The sequence below is a fragment of the Papaver somniferum genome, unplaced genomic scaffold, assembly GCF_003573695.1.
Source record: "Papaver somniferum cultivar HN1 unplaced genomic scaffold, ASM357369v1 unplaced-scaffold_19, whole genome shotgun sequence".
Taxonomy (NCBI): domain Eukaryota; kingdom Viridiplantae; phylum Streptophyta; class Magnoliopsida; order Ranunculales; family Papaveraceae; genus Papaver; species Papaver somniferum.
The window spans coordinates 3,077,159-3,098,806 of NW_020628818.1; the positions used below are offsets into that span (position 1 = coordinate 3,077,159).

Genomic DNA, 21,648 nt, shown 5'->3' on the forward strand with positions numbered 1-21,648 from the left:
GATTCCTAATATATGATGCAGTATACAAGATGAATGAGTGCAGCAGATATTATGATTCCTATCCTGTAGGGTCGAGCTCTAAAGGAAAGGTAAAGATCAATCGAAGAAAGGAAGCGGATGAAGATCCGAAACATTGTTTGTACCCCTTATTTGAACCCCATCTGGCATTGAGTCGAATCCTAAACAGGAAAGATTATTCAAGCATTATCGGAGAAGAAAATAATGAAGAATTTTGAAAAACTGAGAGATGGCAGAAAATAACGAGGAGAGGAGAGAGGCTTTATTTGAATTCACTAACATTAATACTCCTCGTTGTTTCGCAATAGAATTTGGCCTCCCACCCCATACTTCCTTGGAGCTACACGCCTCCCTCAAAATATACATTTTTGGTGACCAACATAATTGGTGGCCCATATCTAGCGAATGGATGGCGAAATCACTCGCTTCATCAACGGTTCACAATTATAGTTAAGATCCGACCATTAACTCTCTCTTCCTCTCGAAACTGTAAACCTAAAAACGAAGCAGAAACCCAAAGTTTGAAAGGCCATTTAAAAAAACTCAAAAGAGAGACAAGAAGTAGAAAACAGCGGCCTCCGAATTTCCTCCTCTGAATCAAGATGCCGAAGTCCAAACGTAACAGACCTGGTAATTTTCTTACTCATCTTCTTCTTCATCTTCAACTTACTAATATATAGACCTTAAAACCTTAAATCTTGTTAGGGGTTTTATCTAGGGTTTTAAAAATCTGAACTTTACATGGAATTTCAAACTGCAGTTACTCATTAGGGTATCTTTTTGTATTGTTTTTGTAATTTTGGGTATTTGATTTTGATTGGGGTTTAATGAAAATGCAGTGACATTGTCTAAGACTAAGAAGAAAGGAAGAGAACATAAAGAGGGAATAGTAGAGACTATAAGGAAAGCTGTTGAGAATTATAACTCCATTTATGTTTTCTCTTTTGAGAACATGAGGAATCTCAAATTCAAGGAATTTAGAGAGAAGCTCAAGTCTCATAGCAGGTAATAACAAATGATACAAATTCAGACTTTATTATATAATGATACAACTGTTGAATGAAAGTTTGGATAAGTGAATGATTTAATGGGTTTGAAACTATGAATACTAGATTTTTCCTTGGATCAAACAAAGTGATGCAAGTTGCGCTTGGGCGAACTGATGCCGATGAAGTTAGAACAGGAATTCACAAAGTTTCCGAGGTAAGCTTGCTTGTTTAATTTGGTTAGTGAAGATGAAGTAGAGTTGTTCATGTTTGTTTTCTCATGTCTTTTTCTTTCTTTTTGGATATTTGTTCAGTTTTTGCATGGTGATGCTGGGATTTGTTTTACCAATTTGCCCAAGGAAGAAGTTGAAAGGTAGTATTTACTTGTTTACAGTACTTGCTTATCTAGTATTGGGTTGTTAGATGACTGTTGTGTTTTCTGTTTTCCGTACACACTTAAAATGAAAGAAATTCATTATAGATACTCTTGCAAAGTCTTGTTTTTTTTTTTCTTCGAAACTTAACCATTTTGTTTATTATAATTTTCTCCTTTCTGTTGTTGTATGTTTTCTTTCTCCAGTGTCTCATTGTGCACTTCTCCATGGATTTTGTAGGTTGTTTGCTGAATTCCAAGAACATGATTTTGCAAGGACAGGAACTAATGCAACAGAAAAGGTTCCAGAATTCATTAACCATTAGTTATCCTTTTAATTACATGGTTTTGAAAATCAAACTTGAATAATAGATAAAACCTCAGTCTCACTGGTCCAATTTGAGCTAACAACATTATATAATTCAGGTAGAGCTTAATGAAGGCCCTCTTGATCAATTCTCACATGAAATGGAACCCTTCCTACGCAAGCAAGGGATGCCTGTTCGATTAAATAAAGGTTGACTATTGATGCTAGCTCCTGTGCTTTACTTAACTTTTTTACATGCAAGTATAATGTCCAGTAACATGTTATTCGTTTAATGCAGGGGTGATAGAACTTGTGGCCGACTTTGTTGTGTGTGAAGAAGGAAAGCCCTTATCTCCCGAAGCCTCTCGCATATTGGTGGGTTAAACTCTTACCTAGCCTACAAGTTAACTATTGACTGTTGTTTTCCACACTCTGGAAGATGAGCGTTTTCACCATCCAAGGTCCTGCATTATACACTGTCTCAACTTGCAGCTTTTCTCCCTTCTGTAGTTCTATTTAATTCTAGTTTTACCTGTAGACGACTTGTAGAGCCACTGCTTGGGCTCCTCTGTTTTAGGGAGAATTAGTGGCAGTACTAGCAGTATCAGAGTAGTTACATAAAAGTTTGAGAAATTAGCTTCTGTCGGGTAGAAAGAAACATAGAAAAGCTTCAAAGTACCTGTATGGAGGGAATCGTTCCTACACAGGGTAGTTACATAAAAGTTCAAGAAATCAGTTTCTTTAGGGTATAAAGAAACATAGAAAAGCTTCAAAGTCCTGTGCGAAGGGCAACGGTTCCTACGTGAAGATCTTACTTGTGGAATTTGTTCATTTTGAATGCTCAGTTTCTACTATTTTTTTCACTGATAGAAGCATAGAGTTGTGTTTACTTGTGTATGACTATTGATATATCTATTCTCTCTGTAATGTAAGATCTAATGCAATCTGTATGTTGTATATCTATTGCAATCTGTATGTTGTATAAAATCTGGCTTATGCATGTTTAATGTGGTTGGAAATGTACATATGATGTCATTATTTTCTTGTATGCAGCGTTTGCTAGGAATCAAGATGGCAACCTTTCAACTGCATCTTATCTGCCGATGGAGTCCAGAAGATTTTGAAATATATAAAGCTGGCTCGGATCTTTCGGAAATTGAATCCTCATGATACTTTTATCCAGTTATCCTTTAGTACTAGGGTGTGTTTGTAATTTATATATTGAGCTCTCTGAGATGTGAAACTGCAGTAAACCTTCACAGGTTATTTTGTTGGCCTATCTTTTTTTTCCGTCGAATCATTTAATTTCATCTTGCAAAACATCATATTTGCAGGTTCCAATATCATTAGGGGGTCTCTTTTTTTCTCAATGCAAAACTCAGATTATATTAGTTTAGAAAAGGAAATAGTTTGGGTCCTTACATTCAGAGTTCATCTTGACTCCGAGTGACCAACTCAGATATGTCAGGAGGAGTGTTTTTCAGGTAAAGAAAATTACCACCATAGATTCTAGCCATTTTAGCTAGACAATCATCAATACTGTTGTCTGGTCTTTTTATGACTACAACTCGGAGACATCTTTTCTTCAAGGACAAGGACCTTAATTCATCCAATGGACATAAGAACATTGTTGCTCGATGGACTTTACTGCATTCAGCATGCTCCAGTCCACACTCGGGTCATCCATTGAGCATGTGCTAAGCGTAAATTCATCTTCCACTTATGTGGGGATTTTTGTCAACAACAAAATCCAAATTTGTATTAAATCTTCGGAATCTATTGGGAAGAGTAACTTCAACACCTCATTACACTAACTGTACTCAATTACTACAGAGTACAGACTTGATATTAATAATTTTTTAATATTATCATCATACTAAAAAAAAATGTTAATCGAGTATCTAATATAAATTCTAAGGATGACCGGTTGTGATAATTTTTACTGATTATGTTTGCCTTAAGAAAACTTATAATTAAGTAAACAAACAAATGCGCGATTGATTAATATTGCTGCTACCGTACATAGCATATGACAAGAAGCAAGTACCGTGTTTTTGTATTCCAGCTATAACTGACATCACACACAATCATAATGAGTACTCTTTCTGGATATAAACAAGTCAAAGTTTAGAGTGACTGAGATACTCTTACACAGAGAATCACACCAGTTTGATTACTCGGCTCTAGATAAGCTTGCTGAGGTCGATTAATTATCACCAATCATGGCTGCAAACGTTTCTACTGCATATCTAGAGAGTCTTCCGACAGTACCTGGCTGGCTAAACAAAGGCGACAACGCCTGGCAATTGATTGCAGCAACGCTTGTAGCTGTGCAGGGTATGCCAGGGCTCGTAATTCTTTATGGAAGCATCGTTAAAAAGAAATGGGCTGTTAACTCAGCTTTCATGGCTCTTTATGCTTTTGCTGCTGTATTACTTTTGTGGGTATTGGTTTGTTACAAAATGGCATTTGTTCCTCTCTGGTTAATCTTTTCTTATACTGTTGGCGCATTTAGTCTTTGGGGTGGCGGGTTTCTTTATCACTGGGGCGTTATCGATTTCGCCGGTGGTTATGTTATTCATCTATCGTCAGGAGTTGCCGGATTGACTGCAGCTTATTGGGTAAATTTATGACCATTTCTTAAATCTAGTTCAAAATTTTCAAATTATACAATATTCCTAACAGTTTGGTGCTGCGCATGTTTATGTTCAGGTGGGACCAAGGATGCAGTGTGACAAAGAGAGATTTCCTCCAAACAATGTTGTGCTGGCCCTAGCTGGAGCTGGATTGTTGTGGACGGGTTGGTCTGGCTTTAATGGAGGAGCTCCTTATGCTGCAAATATTGATACTTCGATCGCTGTTCTGAATACAAATATTTGCGCTGCAACAAGTCTTCTTATGTGGACTAGTCTAGATGTGTTCTACTTCGGTAAACCATCTGTAATTGGAGCTATTCAAGGAATGATTACAGGACTTGTTTGTATTACTCCTGGAGCAGGTAATTTGGAACTTACATTTCTAGAGTTGCAGGAGAACATGCATATTTGGCATTTGGTGTTGTCATAGTTGTTCTATTTCTTGTAATGCAGGGGTAGTGCAGGCGTGGGCTGCGATAGTGATGGGCATACTTGCAGGCAGCATACCTTGGTTTACCATGATGATACTGCACAAGAAATCTTCACTGCTACAAAAGGTATGGTTGATTTATTTCAGGCCACGTTTGGCCCTGTCGTTATATTTGTCCATAACACAAACATAAAAATGCCACTGTGCTATTCCTTAATTCGTCACTAATTTGGATTATAATGTAGGTGGATGATACACTGGGTGTGTTTCATACCCATGCAGTAGCAGGGATATTAGGTGGTACACTTACTGGTCTGTTAGCCGAACCACATCTCTGTGATATGGTCCTACCAGTAAAAGGTTCAAGAGGTGTAGTTTATGGTGGCACTGGCGGGATACAACTTTTGAAACAATTAGTTGCAGCGCTATTCGTGATCGGATGGAACTTAGTATCGACTTCGATTATACTTTTGTGGATAAGAATAGTAATACCATTGAGAATGTCAGATGATGAACTTCTGATGGGAGATGATGCAGCTCATGGTGAAGAAGCTTATGCTCTTTGGGGTGATGGTGAAAGGTATGATGCATCTAAACATGCAGGTTATTCACCTAATTATCAACAAACACCAACAAGATCACTCATTGGAGAAACTGGTCGTGGTGGTGCTGTTGGTGTTTAAATTTATAGTAAAAGGATAAAATAAGATTTCTTTTTATGAAAACCGGTGTTCTATTGATTTTTGAGGCAAATCTACTAGCGCCTTTCGTAAGCAGATGATGGAGTGAATATTTATCCGGTTGTTTTTTTTTTCCTTTTTCTTGGGAAATCCCAAATTGATAATAAAAAACGATTCGGAATCGGAAGACCTGGGAGCATCTCCAATGAGATTTTGGAAAATTCCAACATTAAAGAAAAATGTGAGAAAATTATGAAACATTCTTATGGGTTCGTCTAATTTTAGTAAGAAGAAAAGTTTTTTTTTTTTTTTAAGAAGGAATTTATATTAATCAAAAAATATCAAAACTAGTCAAATAAAACCAAGGTGACCAAACATGTGGTACAAAAAATCCAGCCATATTATTTTTAATAAATGAAAACCATTTAATTAAAAATGACACAAAAACTCCAGGTCAAATAATAATGTGCAAATTTAGTTTTTATTACTTTAAAAAAAGTCAAACATACCCTTTTTACCTTCTTCTTCTTCTTCTCTCCTTTTTTTTTTTCTATTTATGCGGTCTTCATCTCCCCACCACCATTAACACCAGCAGCAACAAATATCTCTCCATGAACACCATCGCATCACCTCCGTCACCACCAGCAACAACACCTTCGTCTGTTTTTCTTCTATTTCTATTCAGATCTATCACCAACAGTAGCTCCGCCACCATCAAACTAACCGATGTGTCCAAATCCGCCACCAACAGAACCTCCGTCTCCTCCATTAACACCATCATCACCTTCTTCTTCTCCGTCTACAGATTTTCCATCAACAATACCGCCTCCTCTTATTTTTGTTTTTCCCACCAGTACATCAGATCCGCCACCAACACTACTTCTACCTCCTCCTTTTATCATCTAAAACCACCACCAATACCTTCAAATCGGCCACCAACAACACCTCATCTACAATCAACACCAGTACCTGCAGATCCGCTCCCAACATCATCTCCGCCTCCTCGTTCAATCCTCTACAATCACCACCACCACCTATGATGTTTTCATCACCAGCAAATGATGATACATCTTCAAAGTCGAAATCAATATTGTATCGGGAAATGACAGATTTATGATGAAACCAAAATTGGTTTCATCAAATTTTGACAGTTTTGGTTGGTGAAAACAGTAAACTAATGATGAAACCAAATTTGGTTTCATCATAAACTTGCCTATTTTCTGTCATGAAACCAAAGATTTTAATGATGAAAATTAAGTTTATGATGAAACCAAATTTTGGTTTCACCTGATTTTTGTCTAGTTTATTCGGTCTGACTTGGAAGACGGCATGTTTGGTTTCATCATTGAAGTTATGTTGGTGAAATGACAATATGTGGTTTCGATTGTATGTACAATGGTGGTTTTGGTTATATGTGTGTATGAATTGGGAGAATGTGTATAGAAGGGTCTGGTACTGGTACTCCAGGTATTGATGAAGAAGTTTTGTTGGTAGTGGTGGCCTTAACTGAAGTTATGGAAGTGATAAAGAATGGATTAACTGAGTAAGGGTGGTGCTAATGCAATGAGAGTTGTAGTTGAGCTTCAGGTGTTGCATAAAGGACTGGTATGGGTTACAATTAAAGAGGTGTATGTCTGCATTGTTAAAAGTGTAATGAATTGGCTGAAGTTGATGAAACCTAATTAGGTTTCATCGTATTTTTTTCATTTTGTTGAATATTAATATCTGTGAAGCCAATTTTTGATGGTGGGATACAGGTGGATTATTTTTTGTTGAAACTGGTTGTAGTTGAGGGGGTAATGGTAGTGGTGGTTGTGGTGCTGGTGGTTGTGGCAGCGATGGGGGTGGTGCAGTTGACGGTGGTGGTAGGTTTCATCTTATTGTGGATTGTTTTTGTTGAAAGTAGTCTTAGTTAAGGAGGTAATGGTAGTGGTGGTTGTGGTGATTATGGTTGTGGTGGCGATGGGGGCGGTGCAGTTAACGGTGGTGGAAGGTTTCATCTTATTGTGTTTCATTTTTTTTTCTTCTTCTTCTTTCTCCTTTCTTTTATTATGAAACCAAAATTTGGTTTCATCTTATTTTGGTGAAACCAATTTTTGGTTTCATCATTTTTCTGGTGGTGGCGCGGTGGTGGTCAGTGGAGACGGCGAAGGTGGTCGGTGGCGGCGGCGGCGAAGGTGGTCGGTGGTCGGTGGCGGCGGCGACGACGGGCGGTGGTGGTGAAGGTTGGGTTGATTTTTGTTTTTGTTGGGGTGATTTAAATAATAGAAGGGTAATGTAGACAGTTTATGTTAAATGGGGTTTTTGTGAACATTTTGTTTTGGTGGAGTTTTTGTGCATGGATGTGACACCTTTGGGATTATAACTCGCGGACCGAAAAAATATAGTACAAAATGTTTATGATCTCATTTTTATCAAAAACATTGGAAACAACACTAGATTTTAAAACCCTGTGCTGGATGTGTGAGAACCTGTGCCGAAGATGTTAACTCGAGCTTTTTTTTGCAATGTAGTCCGCCGCAGAGTTATATTTCCTGTTTATATACCTTACCTGGGTTTGCGAAAGTTTTCCCAATATTGAGTTCACTTCTTGTACTGTGTTATCCGCGCTCCAAGAAGAATCTTTGCAAGACTTGTTGATCGTCTCCGCCAGAATTTTGCAGTCTGTAACTATTGAGACAGTGGATAATATATTTGTACTTAACCAAGCAGACGCCTTTAGCAAGGCTTTTGATTCTTCATGAAAGGATGAGGATGCCCACTCCGAACCAGCTTCAATATACATAAATGTTTCACTATCCACAGAATAAAGTAAAAAAGCGTATCCCATAGGTGAATCCTCTTTTTTGAAAGCCGCATCAATAAATATTATCCAATCCGAAGATAGGTCCAACCATTTCTCTTTGGGGATATTTCTTGTTTTTATCTTCATTGGTTTTTGGATCCTTTCCTGAGTATTCTGGTTCAGAAATTTCTTGATTTGCTCCATGAGGTGAATCGGGTTCGAGTTTATTTTCTCAAAAACTACCGAACATCTGTGTTTCCAAATGATCTAGGATATAATAGCTATTTTATCTGATAATTGAATGAAATCTTGGTCCGTGATCCAATCTTTTATCCAATTTTCAATGGAATCCGAAGTAATTCTAGTGTTCACCGCTTCTAGAGATAGACCAAACCAAATAGGTCTTGTGAAGGGATGATTAAGATTTTTGATTGTGATTGTAGTAAATAGGATTCGTTTCAGACTTGTGAAGGAAATGAAATTTTAGATTTGATAAAATTATATATACAAAAATATTAACAATGGGTGCGAGAGGTAACCAAGACACTAGATTCCACTATTATGCAAAATTGAATGATAAATATTTCAAAACTCTATTCAATTCTTAAGTCCTCTTTTATCTTTAATTCACTATCAATCATACAGATTCTCAAACATTATTTGTAAACCTTAGGCATAGATTATCAAGAGATTAAACCAAGCATAACCTATCAAACTGAATAACAAATAATTAAGACAATCATTCAAATAATTTAAAACTCTGCAAAAGCAGCGATTAGGTGAATTATATAATTAAATGAAATAGTTACCCATTTATGTTGCGTGAATAGCTTCCTCCATTGCCTTGGTTACGAGGGAATTAGCTCATCATAGTAAAAATGCTCTCAAAATAATTTATTATGGCTCAAAAATGGTTTACAAATGATGAGAATGTGAGAAATACAATAAAACCGGGTTTGTAACAATTAAATTTGTTACAAACCAGAAAACTACGACCCTCAGTGACAAAATAAGACTGCTGAAGCTGTGTCGCAAACGCTGTAGCAAATAAGTCTGCCTGATGTACGACCCACAGGTGTGAGTCATTATTACTGTAGCACAACGACTGCTGGTGCAGGTCCGTTCTTCGTGTTCTTCATGTTCATCATCAGCAGCAGCAGCAGAAACCGAGTTTGGGAAAACTCGAATTTCTTCTTCTCTGGCTCTCCTCAGCCCCCCAGACTCTCGACACCCGTTCTACTCAACCACAACAACCTATTTATAGCCAACAGACCCATCGAATCTCGCTCATTCACTCCATATAATTCTCTTTAACTCGGCAGTAAAGAAAATATTTTTGGGAATATTTTCTTTGCTGTTTCATCTTCTCACGCGTTTTCAAGCCTCCAAATTACCATATTTAACTCCTTCATGCTCCAACAGGCTGTGAGGGTCTTCCATGCACGCACAAAACACGTTGAATCTTCTCCAAATCACGTGAAACCCGTGATATACACGAACTGCCCTGTTTTCAACCCGTGAATTGTTTAGCTGATTCTAGCCAATTTTGGTCGAACCAAACGCCCACAATGTGTTTAATAGGCCATATCACAACTATCTACCAAAAATCATCCATTGAATCTCCCTAGAACACGTTCAACAATTCGATCAAAAACCTGCAGAAGTGTTCTCCATTTTCCGGCCAAAAACAAATTCAAATGGAGAAGATGACCTCCCCCTAATCTTGTACTGGGGTGCGAATAACAGATGCCTTTTGGGGTGACCTGGGGTGCCCCTTAGTAATTGAGGTGCCCCTTATCCAACGGTGAGAGTCCGAATAACACGTGTCCTCCGGGGCTTTTACCAACTTTTCGAGCCGAATTTTCCAAAAAATGTTTATTTTCCAAAGGTGCCTACAAACACATAAAACACCAAAATTAGTACAAACTCGAGTGCCAACAATATATAGTATTGAGATCAAATTAAACACAAAAATGTGTCAATCAAATACCCCCAAACTTATTATTTTCTAGTCCTCGAGCAAAATTTATTTTTGAAAAGATAAAAAGACTACACTTAGCACGTGCAGCAGGCCGTTAAACCGCTAGGTGGCCCTAGCGGCGGACTGTTGTCTCCGGAGGGTTTACTAGAGGTGTACCCACAAAACCTTTACTCCTAACTGGTCACAAGTATCCAAAGAGCTATGAGGACATACATATTCTCAACCTATCTCCAAGTAAGTAGAATGCCAGAGAAATTAAAGGTGTCAGCTCTAAAGCTGACTGAAGAAAAGGGGAGACACATCCACACCACTGCTAGATAAAGAGATATCCGCTACACAGCTAGATAAACATTGTAAGATGCGTCCGATGCTTTACAACTGGATAAGATTAGGAGAGAGATAAAAATGAGAGGGACATCTGCTACACAGCTGGACTAATTACGTGTGATGAGTTAAACCAGTGCTAGAAAGATTTTGTGCCAGATTGAAAGAAGACTAACGAAGCAACCAAAATGCATCTTTCTTCGACTCTCTCACAGTGCTCAGTAGAAACAACGCCTTCTTCGGTCTTCAACTGTTGATGATAAACTCTCGAACCTCATAGAACCTTGACAATTAACTCTTCTCTTCGATTTCTTGCTTGACTTATAAATTTCTTCTTCCCTATGGCCTTATTGAACAAAAAGAACGTAATGATGTTTCATTTTTTTTTTTCATTTTTCATTTTTTTTTCTTATTATTTTTATTTTTTGAAAACAAATTACAAGACAAAAATTTACATGGCCATGAGAGAAGGACTTTCAAAACTTTGATCTTCGCAACTTGTGATGTCTTGGTATCATGGATTCTAACAACTTATATCATTTTCTCTTATAACTTCAACTTTGATTTTTGAATTATTCTCTTCTATTGTTGCTTCTAAACCTAAAACGTCTTCAACTTTCTTCATAGATTTTGATGTCGCTCCGCTTGTTGATGATGATAAGTTTCTACTGAGAGAGAGTCGCAATCCAGTAACTAAGACTACATTGTGAGGTTGCTTTGTCTTTCTGGCATTTCCCTGACCTACTTGCCTTTCCATCATGTATGGTTAGGTCCATCACGGTTACCCTCTAAAAGGAACAAGTTCTCTCCTGAATTTCAAGGATCTCAATATCTTTTTCTCTAATGTCTCAATAAGTTGTTATCTCTAGCATTCCAATTTCTATCTTTTCGGTGAGAAACAGTATGTAAACTTAGCTAACCGGATACCATGTGACGCTAGAAGTTTCAAAAGTGCAACTAAAAAGTTTCTCCCATACCCCCAAACTTAAATCTAACATTGTCCTCAATGTTCTAAAGATAAAATTAAAAACATATGAACAAGGGGAAACTGTTACCATTTGAAGCAAAAGAGATAAGGAAAGATATTACCGTGTCGCATGAGATTGGGTTACCTCCCAAGAAGTGCTAAGTTTAAAGTCTTCATCCAGACATCGGAAGGAATTAGTCACCTCATAGAATCAAAATGTAACAGCCGAAATAACTGTGGGTCTTCAAAACTAAAAAGAGCTGACCAAAGGAAACTACAATAACCCAAGAAAGTGAACAAGGATAGCATTCCCTTATCTAGTTTCCTGATTAAGATATTTATATCTAATTGTGGTTGAGGTTCAGGTTCTAAGAAAGGGTCTAAATAAAATATTTTCATTGGTTGCGTTTCTTCATAGGTGGGATCCGAATCATTAGGTCCTAGAGTCTGGAAAAACTCAAATATGATCTTAGAAGTGCACAATAATAACCTAAATAACTGAGGATCCTCTAAGTCAATAAGATTTGACTTACAAAATTGACCACAATGAGAGTAGTGGTCACTCTGAAGCAAATATGTTGATTCTAATTTCCTAAAGCATTTAGGTTTAGTCTCACAACTTAATATTCGACACATTTGAAATATAAATGTTCCCACATTTGGAAGAAAACTATTTGGTGAGAAAACAAAGTCAATCTGGGTATCATAGCCTGGGCAAACCACATCAACCAGAGGATGGGTTTCTAACGACTGAACTTCTTCCTGGACATCATTAGGTTCGGGAGAACGAGTATGAAGGTAATCTTGTAAAATGGTTGAGGCAGAGATATCAAGTCCAAAATGAGGGATCTCTGTAAGAGATATAGGTATCGCACAAGGAGAATGATAATCACCCCCAAACTTAGATTTTTTGGTATCTCTAGATAGACTAGCTACAATTTCCTTAATTTCTAGATCATTGGAATCCTGAAAATAGTCAATTGCTCCTTAGAGGTTATACTCAAGCGACGCATCCTTACTCATATTTAATAGCTCTACGAGTTCATTTTCTTCGTCTAAGACTATTGTTTCTAAGTCGCTAGACTCTAAAACAACATTTTCGGAATAAACCCGTTCCTCTAAAGCATTATCGGCTTCGTAATCAAAAGGAAAAACTACATCGTCTAAAACGGTGGTATCCCTAATCAAATCCTCGTCCTTTTGAATAGGTGAATAATCATAAAAATTATTTGGATTTGAACTAGAATCATTATAAAGCTCAATTGGATTAATAGATTCCTGATCATTATGCCTACACATTTCAGATTCTTCATTACTACTATCCTCATCATAATAGTACGAAGATGATTGAACCTTATCTAAATAAGTAGTGTCTTTTATTCTAACCTCGTCCTCTAAATTAGGCAAATATTCACTATTGATATCAAGGTAGAATTAGAAACACTATTTTGGAAATTTAGATCATTTCGAGCAGCATTAGCTAACTGTTCATTTTCTGCCTCTAGACGTGCCTGAATTTCATTGAGCATAACACTTATACGTTCACTAGTCTCGTTTATCATCTCAGAATACCGTGTACACTCTTCTTTTAAACTATTCATTGCAACTAAACGTTTATATGTCCTTTTAATCCGTTGTTGGGTCTCTTCTAGAGAAGGAACAGGTTCAGAAATATCATAATCAGGACTAGTTTTTAAGTAATTTCCAAAAACGCGTAACTAGTACTATAATGTTCATGATTTTCTTGCTCGTAAGACCAATTCGCATGTGGATAGTAATTGGGCTCACTATGGTATGAACCATAACCTTGAAAAGGATGGCGTTCCCAACCACTATTCCCAACATGGTCATAGAAAGGATGATGTCCATATTCAAATTCAGGTCGATAATCATTGTATTGGCTTCTATCATACCAGTTCAACATTCTTAATTGCAAGGGAATTCTACACAATCACAAACAAGGCTGACTCGACCAAATCAAACCTATAAAATCTAGCAAACAAAAGCATGATGGCTCCACTTAGATTGTTTCTAGACCAGCTTCTAATCCTTCGAAAGGGAATTCGTTACAATTTAAGCAAACCCCTCTGGAATCAATCCGAGTCAAAGTAAGTTGAATTGAGGCGAGGGAAGCTCAGTGGAGCTTTGATACCCAAGGCCTCACCGCTATCACAAGGCGGCGCAATCACGCATTCAACTCACAGAAACCATCATGAACTTCGAAGTATGCTAAAAGAGTAACCAATATTTTTCGAACGACTTTCCTACTAAGCTCGTTACCCTATAGGTCTCGTTCTAGTCAAAATTTTAAGCTTAGGTTCGCGTTTGGTTTCGTTTACCTAAGCGGGCAAGAAGAACGGGGTGATGAAATCCGAACCCTTATCTTATTGGCCAGGCCTTGCCCTTTACTAGGAAATTAAACAACCGTATTCAAATCCTCAACATATATTCACCTTAAGGCATACAATAAACCCGCTGACAGGGATTCCGGGTGTTTCGAAAGCTTACCTCCCGTACCAGACGGGCGCAGAACCGCTGAAGTCGACTCGGGCCACGACTCCTATGTCATGTGCGAACCCGAGGGGCCGAGACGATATTGTAATCGTCGTCCTTCCCTGCAAACAGTTTATATTTAATTTTTTTTTATATAACCCTTCCGTAGGGTTTAAAGTTAAAATAAATTGTCCAAAGTCCAGTCCAAGAAAAGGAAAAAAAAAAAATAATAATAATAATTACAAAAAATGGAAAGTCTCTTAAAAAAAATAAAAAATAATTCTCTCTTTTTTTTTTTTTTCTCTCTTTTTTCTTTATTTTTTTGCTTTGTCTTTTTTCCTTGTCTTTTAGCTTTAATCTTTGATTCCAAGGTCTTTAGTATCCAACTTCAAACCTGTAATACAAAGACACAACCAAAGAGACGTAAAAAGAACAAATGGAATAATAAAAAATAATAAAAACCTAAAAATTCTACCTAAGCACAAATCCGCGTCGGCGGCGCCAAAATGATTAAGATTTTTGATTGAGATTGTAGTAAATATGATTCTTTTAAGACTTGTGAAGGAAATGGAATTTTAGATTTGATAAAATTATATATACAAAAATATTAACAATGGGTGCGAGAGGTAACCAAGACACTAGATTCCACTATTATGCAAAATTGAATGATAAATATTTCAAAACTCTATTCAATTCTTAAGTCCTCTTTTATCTTTAATTCACTATCAATCATACAGATTCTCAAACATTATTTGTAAACCTTAAGCATAGATTACCAAGAGATTAAACCAAGCATAACCTATCAAACTGAATAACAAATAATTAAGACAATCATTCAAATAATTTAAAACTCTGCAAAAGCAGCGATTAGGTGAATTATATAATTAAATGAAATAGTTACCCATTTATGTTGCGTGAATAGCTTCCTCCATTTCCTTGGTTACGAGGGAATTAGCTCATCATAGTAAAAATGCTCTCAAAATAATTTATTATGGCTCAAAAATGGTTTACAAATGATGAGAATGTGAGAAATACAATAAAACCGGGTTTGTAACAATTAAATTTGTAACAAACCAAAGAACTACGACCCTCAGTGACAAAATAAGACTGTTGAAGCTGTGTCGCAAACGCTGTAGCAAATAAGTCTTCCTGATGTAGACCCACAGGTGTGAGTTGTTATTACTGTAGCACAACGACTGCTGGTGCAGGTCCGTTCTTCGTGTTCTTCATGTTCATCAACAGCAGCAGCAGCAAAATCCGAGTTTGGGAAAACTCGAATTTCTTCTTCTCTGGCTCTCCTCAGCCCCCCAGACTCTCGACACCCGTTCTACTCAACCACAACAACCTATTTATAGCCAACAGACCCATCAAATCTTGCTCATTCACTCCATATAATTCTCTTTAACTCGGCAGTAAAGAAAATATTTCTGGGAATATTTTCTTTCATGTTTCATCTTCTCACGCGTTTTCAAGCCTCCAAATTACCATATTTAACTCCTACACGCTCCAACAGGCTGTGAGGGTCTTTCATGCACGCACAAAACTCGTTGAATCTTCTCCAAATCACGTGAAACCCGTGATATACACGAACTGCCATGTTTTCAACCCGTGAATTGTTTAGCTGATTCTAGCCAATTTTGGTCGAACCAAACGCCCACAGTGTGTTTAATAGTCCATATCACAACTATCTACCAAAAATCAGCCATTGAATCTCCCTAGAACACGTTCAACAATTTGATCAAAAATCTGCAGAAGTGTTCTCCATTTTCTGGCCAAAAACAAAATTCAAATGGAGAAGATGACCTCCCCCTAATCCTGTACTGGGGTGCAAATAGCAGATGCCTTTTGGGGTGACCTGGGGTGCCCCTTAGTAATTGAGGTGCCCCTTATCCAACGGTGAGAGTCCGAATAACACGTGTCCTCCGGGGCTTTTACCAACTTTTCGAGCCGAATTTTCCAAAAAATGTTTACTTTCCAAAGGTGCCTACAAACACATAAAACACCAAAATTAGTACAAACTCGAGTGCCAACAATATATAGTATTGAGATCAAATTAAACACAAAAATGTGTCTATCAAGGGACAAAAGAGAAAAAGGTGTTGTTTGGATTCTTGCTCTTGGGAATGACACATTGGACACTCTGTGTATATGTCTGCATTATGTGATCCAAGTCTTGAATTAGTTGGAAGAGCTTTTTGGGCTAATTTCCAGACGAATAATTTGATCATTGAGATTACTTGGATTTTCCAAAAATTTTTCTAGGGAAAGGAGATTAATGTATTGCTCTCTTGATCTTGTTGTATGAGAAAGTTATAAACATTTTTTTTCCGAGAAGGTTCCTGATGGATGATGGTGCCATTGGAGTGATAGCTAGGATTTTCGCTTTTATTTCTGGATCAAAATAAGTATCAAGTTTTTCTCGATCCCATGTATTTTCGGGAGTGATCAACTCATTTACCCTATATGGAACCGGATCTTGAATATTAGTGGTCTTTTGAATGATATCCGTGTTAGGAACCCACTTGTATTCCCAAATTTTTGTGGAAACTCCATTTTTAACTTGCCAGATAAAATTACCTTTAATGAGATCCAAATCTTTTTTTATGCTTGTCCAAATCCAAGATAATTTGGAAGATCTAGAGAATTCCAAAGGATGAGAGTTTGGAAAATATTTCGCTTTGAGGACTTGATCCCAAAGTTGATCTTGCTCTGAGATAAGACGACTAGCTATTTTTAGTAAGCAGAGCTATGTTAAACTGGTGTGGATTCTTGATTCCAAGACCTCCTTGGAAAATAGGCTTACAGATACTGGCCCAAACCCTTATATATCCTCCTCTTCTTTTGGGATTATCTTTGTTCCACCAAAAATCTCTTTGGATTTTGTCCATTTGGTCTAGCGTTTCTTTAGGAAGAGATAGCACTTGCATTTGGTAAGTAGGATAACCTTGAAGAATGGATTTAATTAGGACTGTTCTGCCAGCTTAAAAGAGCAATTTCGATTTCCATCCTTGAAGTGCGGCATAGTATTTTTCTAGCAGAGGTTCAAATTTTCTTTTATATATTTATCGAAGAAGAGAGGGGTTCCCAGATATCTATCATTTTTTGTCATTAAGGTAACTTTTAGAATTCTCGCAATGATTTTTCCATGTTTCGGATGAATTCTTGGACTGAAGTAGATACTGGATTTCTGGAGGTTTACCATCTGACCCGTAATCTCTCCAAATCTTGATAGGACGTCTAACAGATTTTTTGCCTCACCTAGATCAGCTTTTGCGACTAAAAAGCAGTCATCTGCGAAGAAAATATGAGAGATGTTCGGTGCATCTTTATTTATTTTTAGGCCCGAAATTTTCTTTTCAGAAACTTTTTTTTCAATAAGTCTAGAGAGAATCTCCATGCAAATTAAAAACAAGTATGGTGAAAGCGGGTCACCCTGTCTTAGTCCTATGGAAGCGGTAAATTTCGGACCCGGAGAACCATTTAGAAGGATAAAAAATGAGGTGGTTGATATGCATTGCATTATTAGATTTACCCACGCATCACCAAAACCCAATGCTGATAAAGCCGATTTGATGAATTTCCACTCCACTCTGTCGAAGGCTTTAGACAGATCTAACTTTAAGGAGAAGCTACCTTTTATGGCTTTTGAGATTTTCATTGAATGAATAAGCTCGTGAGCGATGATAATGTTGTTCGTGATTTGTCTCCCTGGCAGAAAGGCGGGTTGATTTGGAGAAATTATTTTTTTAGGATTGGCTTTAGCCGGTTTGCTAGAATATTAACATGATCTTGTATATTGTATTACTCAGGATAATGGGTTTGAAATCTGATGGGGTTTAAGGAGTGAATATTTTAGGGATCAATGTTATGAATGAAAATTTCAATTCCGGATTTAGGTTTCCGGTTTTAAAAAATTCTTGAACTGCAATAATTATATCCGGACCCATTATATCCAAATTAGCTTTAAAAAAGCATGGTTGAAACGCATCTGGTCCTAGCGCTCCCCACTGGTTCATATTGGAAATTGTATTACAGATTTCTTCTTTTGATGGTATAATTATTAAGGAAGAATTTTCCACCTCAGAAATGCAAGGTTCAATAAAGTTTGATAAATCTTCCACCTTGTTGTTGTTGTGCGGTGTGCTTATTTGGGTGAAGTGATTTATTAAGAGGGTATTGATTTGGTCTCTATCTGAAATCCACAGACCTGATGGTTCTCTGAGAGAATTTATAGCATTGATTCTTTTTCTATTGGAAGTTGTGGCATGGAAGTACTCCGTGTTATTTGGTGGTAGTAATCATTTTCTATTTTGTACCATTTTCCTAACTCAGCTTGGAGATTTTTTATTTTATCTAAATTTTCCAAATATTTCCCGGTTCTATGTAGACTTTCAATCCTATTATTCAGGGATTTTATGTTTTTTGTGAATGTTTCCAAACACATGAGAGTTCCATTGAGATAAATCCGAGGATAATAGTTTAAGCTTCGAGTAGATGTTTTTATCCTGAGTAATATTGGAGTGGAAGTTCCAAGAGTTGGCAACCATTGATGATAAAGTTGGATGAGACAACCACGATCTAATGCATCTAAATGGTTTTTGGATTTTTTGTTTTTCCGGATTTGAATCAAAAAGGAGAGGTGTATGATCGGAACCAACTCTAGGAAGATGACTCACCTTAGTGTCAGAAAATTTCTGCGACCATTGAAATGATGTCAATGTTGTGTCTATAATTTCACATATATTGGCATCACCCTCTCTATTATTGGACCATGTGAATGGTGCTCCTTCATAACCCGCATCTTGAAGTCCCAACGAATCAATTATTTGGACTATGAAAGATTTGTTGTTTGAGCTAGTTTTATTTCCACCTTGTCTCATCTGGGTCTAGGATAACATTTAGATCTCCTATTAGGAGTCAAGGTTTGTTGACCTGTTGAGCAATGTTAGCAATATATGACCATTGTTTAAATTTAGCTTCTGGCTCAACTGCACCATAAAAAAAAGTGTAGCACCTCAACTAGTCTAATTTTTGTTTCGAAGTGGCACACATTGAGGTTTGAAGAAAAGTTGGGTTGGTTAGAGCGAAATTCTCTTGCCTGCCTACACAAAGAGGTGGTGGGTGTCTGAAGAAATTAAGATTGGTAAATAAGGCATTACATTCTAAATGGGCCTTGAAATACAAAAAAGAGATTAAAACTCCATGGAGATCCGTCGTCCAACAGAAGTTTGGTGGAAATGATAAACCTTTCTATCCTAAACCATTTAATAAACTATCTAATAAACTAGTTGGTAATGTTAGAGCACTGCTCGGTCGAACTCTCAAGCGTTTCTATCTCAAGATTGTTGTCAAGTTTAGTTTCCAAAATTATAAGTATTGATTTCTAGTCTACTTATAGCTAAGTCTCGGACTAGGATAGAAAGTGTAGTTGAGCTCTAGACTCCATGGCGATCATCATACAAAGACGAAGAACTACTCAAGGAACCGGTGAAACTTCATCGACTAAAAGGTATGTGGAGACTTGAACTTATATATCACTCAAAAGTCTATCTACTCTATCTCATATCTTGAGACTGAAGTCGTATTGCTATACAGACTTTGATTATACACATTTGCTATTTCGAGCCGAGTTTATCTCTCTTATCTATTTCTCGAAATATGTGTTGGTAAGCTTTCGCTTTAGCCAAGTTCATCTTTACTAGTGACAAAAGTCATATTAAGTTTCAATTACTTTAAAATTGCTTTGACGAAAAATGGTTTGCGAACAACAACTACATAACGTCCTCTAAGAAAGTTTCAATGATTGAAATTAGAGTTTAGAATATATAATCATGTATGGATATAAACATTGTGTGGTAACTCATACGTGTGTAAGTCCTTATTCCTTGAACCAAAGTATGCATACTTTGTTGCTTAGGAAACCCGGAATTAAAGTCCGCGTACCAGTATGCATACTGTCGGAAGTTCACATCCCGTGAATTTCTGCTGGAGTTTGTGAACTGAAAACAAACTTATTCCGGGTACTTAAGTTCGTGCACCAGTATGTGTACTTAAGTTGGTTATTTTCTAAAAACGATTATTCGTGAACTTAAACTTATATATACTAAGGAATGCATATTTGCAAACCGTGGCTATAAAGTTCATGAATCGAATTGAGTGAATCAAATCGTTTTTGCTTCGATTGTGTCTTGTATACTTATATAAGATCTAAGCAATTGAACAACTCTCTAACTAGTTCATTTGAACTAGTTGAGGTAAAGAAGAATATGGTTGATATGAAAGTGCTCATATGGCTAACCATTTGGTTAACTACTGTTGAACCAACTAAATGTACATGTTTGGGTACGATTACACAAACTTAAATAAACGTGCATTTCATTTGTGTGTAACAAGCTAAGTTTTGATCTAATGGTTGATAGATATTAGCTTGAATCTAATCAGTATTTCATCTAACGGTGAATATTGAATGCTTTGTTACTAAGCTAAAATTGACTACAAACCCTGATTTGAAAGACTATATAAAGGAGCACTCTAGCAAGTGGGAAACCTAATCCCTACACCTCTTGTGTGATACTAGTTGTATTATCTAAAGTCGATTCTCCTTTAACCATAGGCTTCTACCGAGACCCTGTAGGTTAACGACTTGAAGACTTCATTGGGATTGTGAAGCCAGACCGATACTACTTTTCTTGTAGTTGTGTGATCTGATCTTTCTCTTTCTATCGTACTAAGTAAAATCGTAAGATTGTCTTGAGATTAATTTCTCCGATATGCAAGATATAAAAGAATTCACGAACATCTTCGTCTCATCGTTTGTGATTCCGCAATATCTTCTTTCTCTAGTTGTGAGGTGATTGATAATTTTAGGCTGTTCTTCGGGAATATAAGTCCGGGTTATCAATTGGTTCCTGTTCACCTTGATTTATCAAAAGACGGAACAAAAACTTGTAGGTATTTCTGTGGAAGATAGATTTAATTATTACCGTAGACTTTTCTATGTGATACAGATTTGTTTATTAAAGTCTTCGACTTTGGGTCGTAGCAACTCTTAGTTGTGGGTGAGATAAGCTAAGGGAATCAAGTGCGTAGTATCCTGCTGGGATCAGAGACATAAGGAGCACAATTGTACCTTGGATCAGTGTGAGATTGATTGGGGTTCAACCACAGTCCAAACCGAAGTTAGTTTGTAGTATGCTAGTGTCTGTAGCGGCTTAATTCAGTGTGTGTTCAATCTGGACTAGGTCCCGGGGTTTTTCTGCATTTGCGGTTTCCTCGTTAACAAAACTTCTGGTGTCTGTGTTATTTCTTTTCCGCATTATATTTTGTTATATAATTGAAATATCACAGGTTGTCCGTTGAATCGATCAATGGGGAAATCCAACCTTTGGTTGTTGATTGAAATTGAGTTGATCCTTGAACATTGGTCTTTGGTACTGTTCAAGTGATTTCTCTTGTATTCAATTAGACTCGCAGATTTCTATTTGCTTGAGTATGTATTGAATCGAGAAAGTGAGATATAACTCCTTGATATAATTTTATTAAGATTGAGTCTAACTGTCTAGTTGATTCTCTTAAAAGTATATTGGAGTTAGTCCATACAGATTGCTAAGCGAAATATTGGGTGTGGTTGTTAGACCCACACTTTTTCAATTGGTATCAGAGCAGGCA

The 21,648-nt window shown here is 37.0% G+C and overlaps 2 protein-coding genes across 2 annotated transcripts; both read left to right on the top strand.

Moving 5' to 3' along the window:
- Window positions 1–507: 507 nt before the first annotated feature.
- LOC113338875 (mRNA turnover protein 4 homolog) lies at window positions 508–3,054 on the top strand. Its single transcript, XM_026584275.1, has 8 exons — window positions 508–648; window positions 858–1,023; window positions 1,131–1,221; window positions 1,319–1,377; window positions 1,619–1,679; window positions 1,804–1,894; window positions 1,983–2,059; window positions 2,738–3,054. The coding sequence occupies exons 1-8, from the start codon at window positions 621–623 to the stop codon at window positions 2,852–2,854; spliced, it is 690 nt and encodes a 229-aa protein (XP_026440060.1). The 5' UTR covers window positions 508–620; the 3' UTR covers window positions 2,855–3,054.
- Window positions 3,055–3,906: 852 nt separating this feature from the next.
- LOC113338944 (ammonium transporter 2 member 2-like) lies at window positions 3,907–5,433 on the top strand. The gene is made up of 5 exons (XM_026584333.1): window positions 3,907–4,305; window positions 4,397–4,682; window positions 4,774–4,877; window positions 4,996–5,140; window positions 5,258–5,433. The coding sequence occupies exons 1-5, from the start codon at window positions 3,907–3,909 to the stop codon at window positions 5,431–5,433; spliced, it is 1,110 nt and encodes a 369-aa protein (XP_026440118.1).
- Window positions 5,434–21,648: the final 16,215 nt, after the last annotated feature.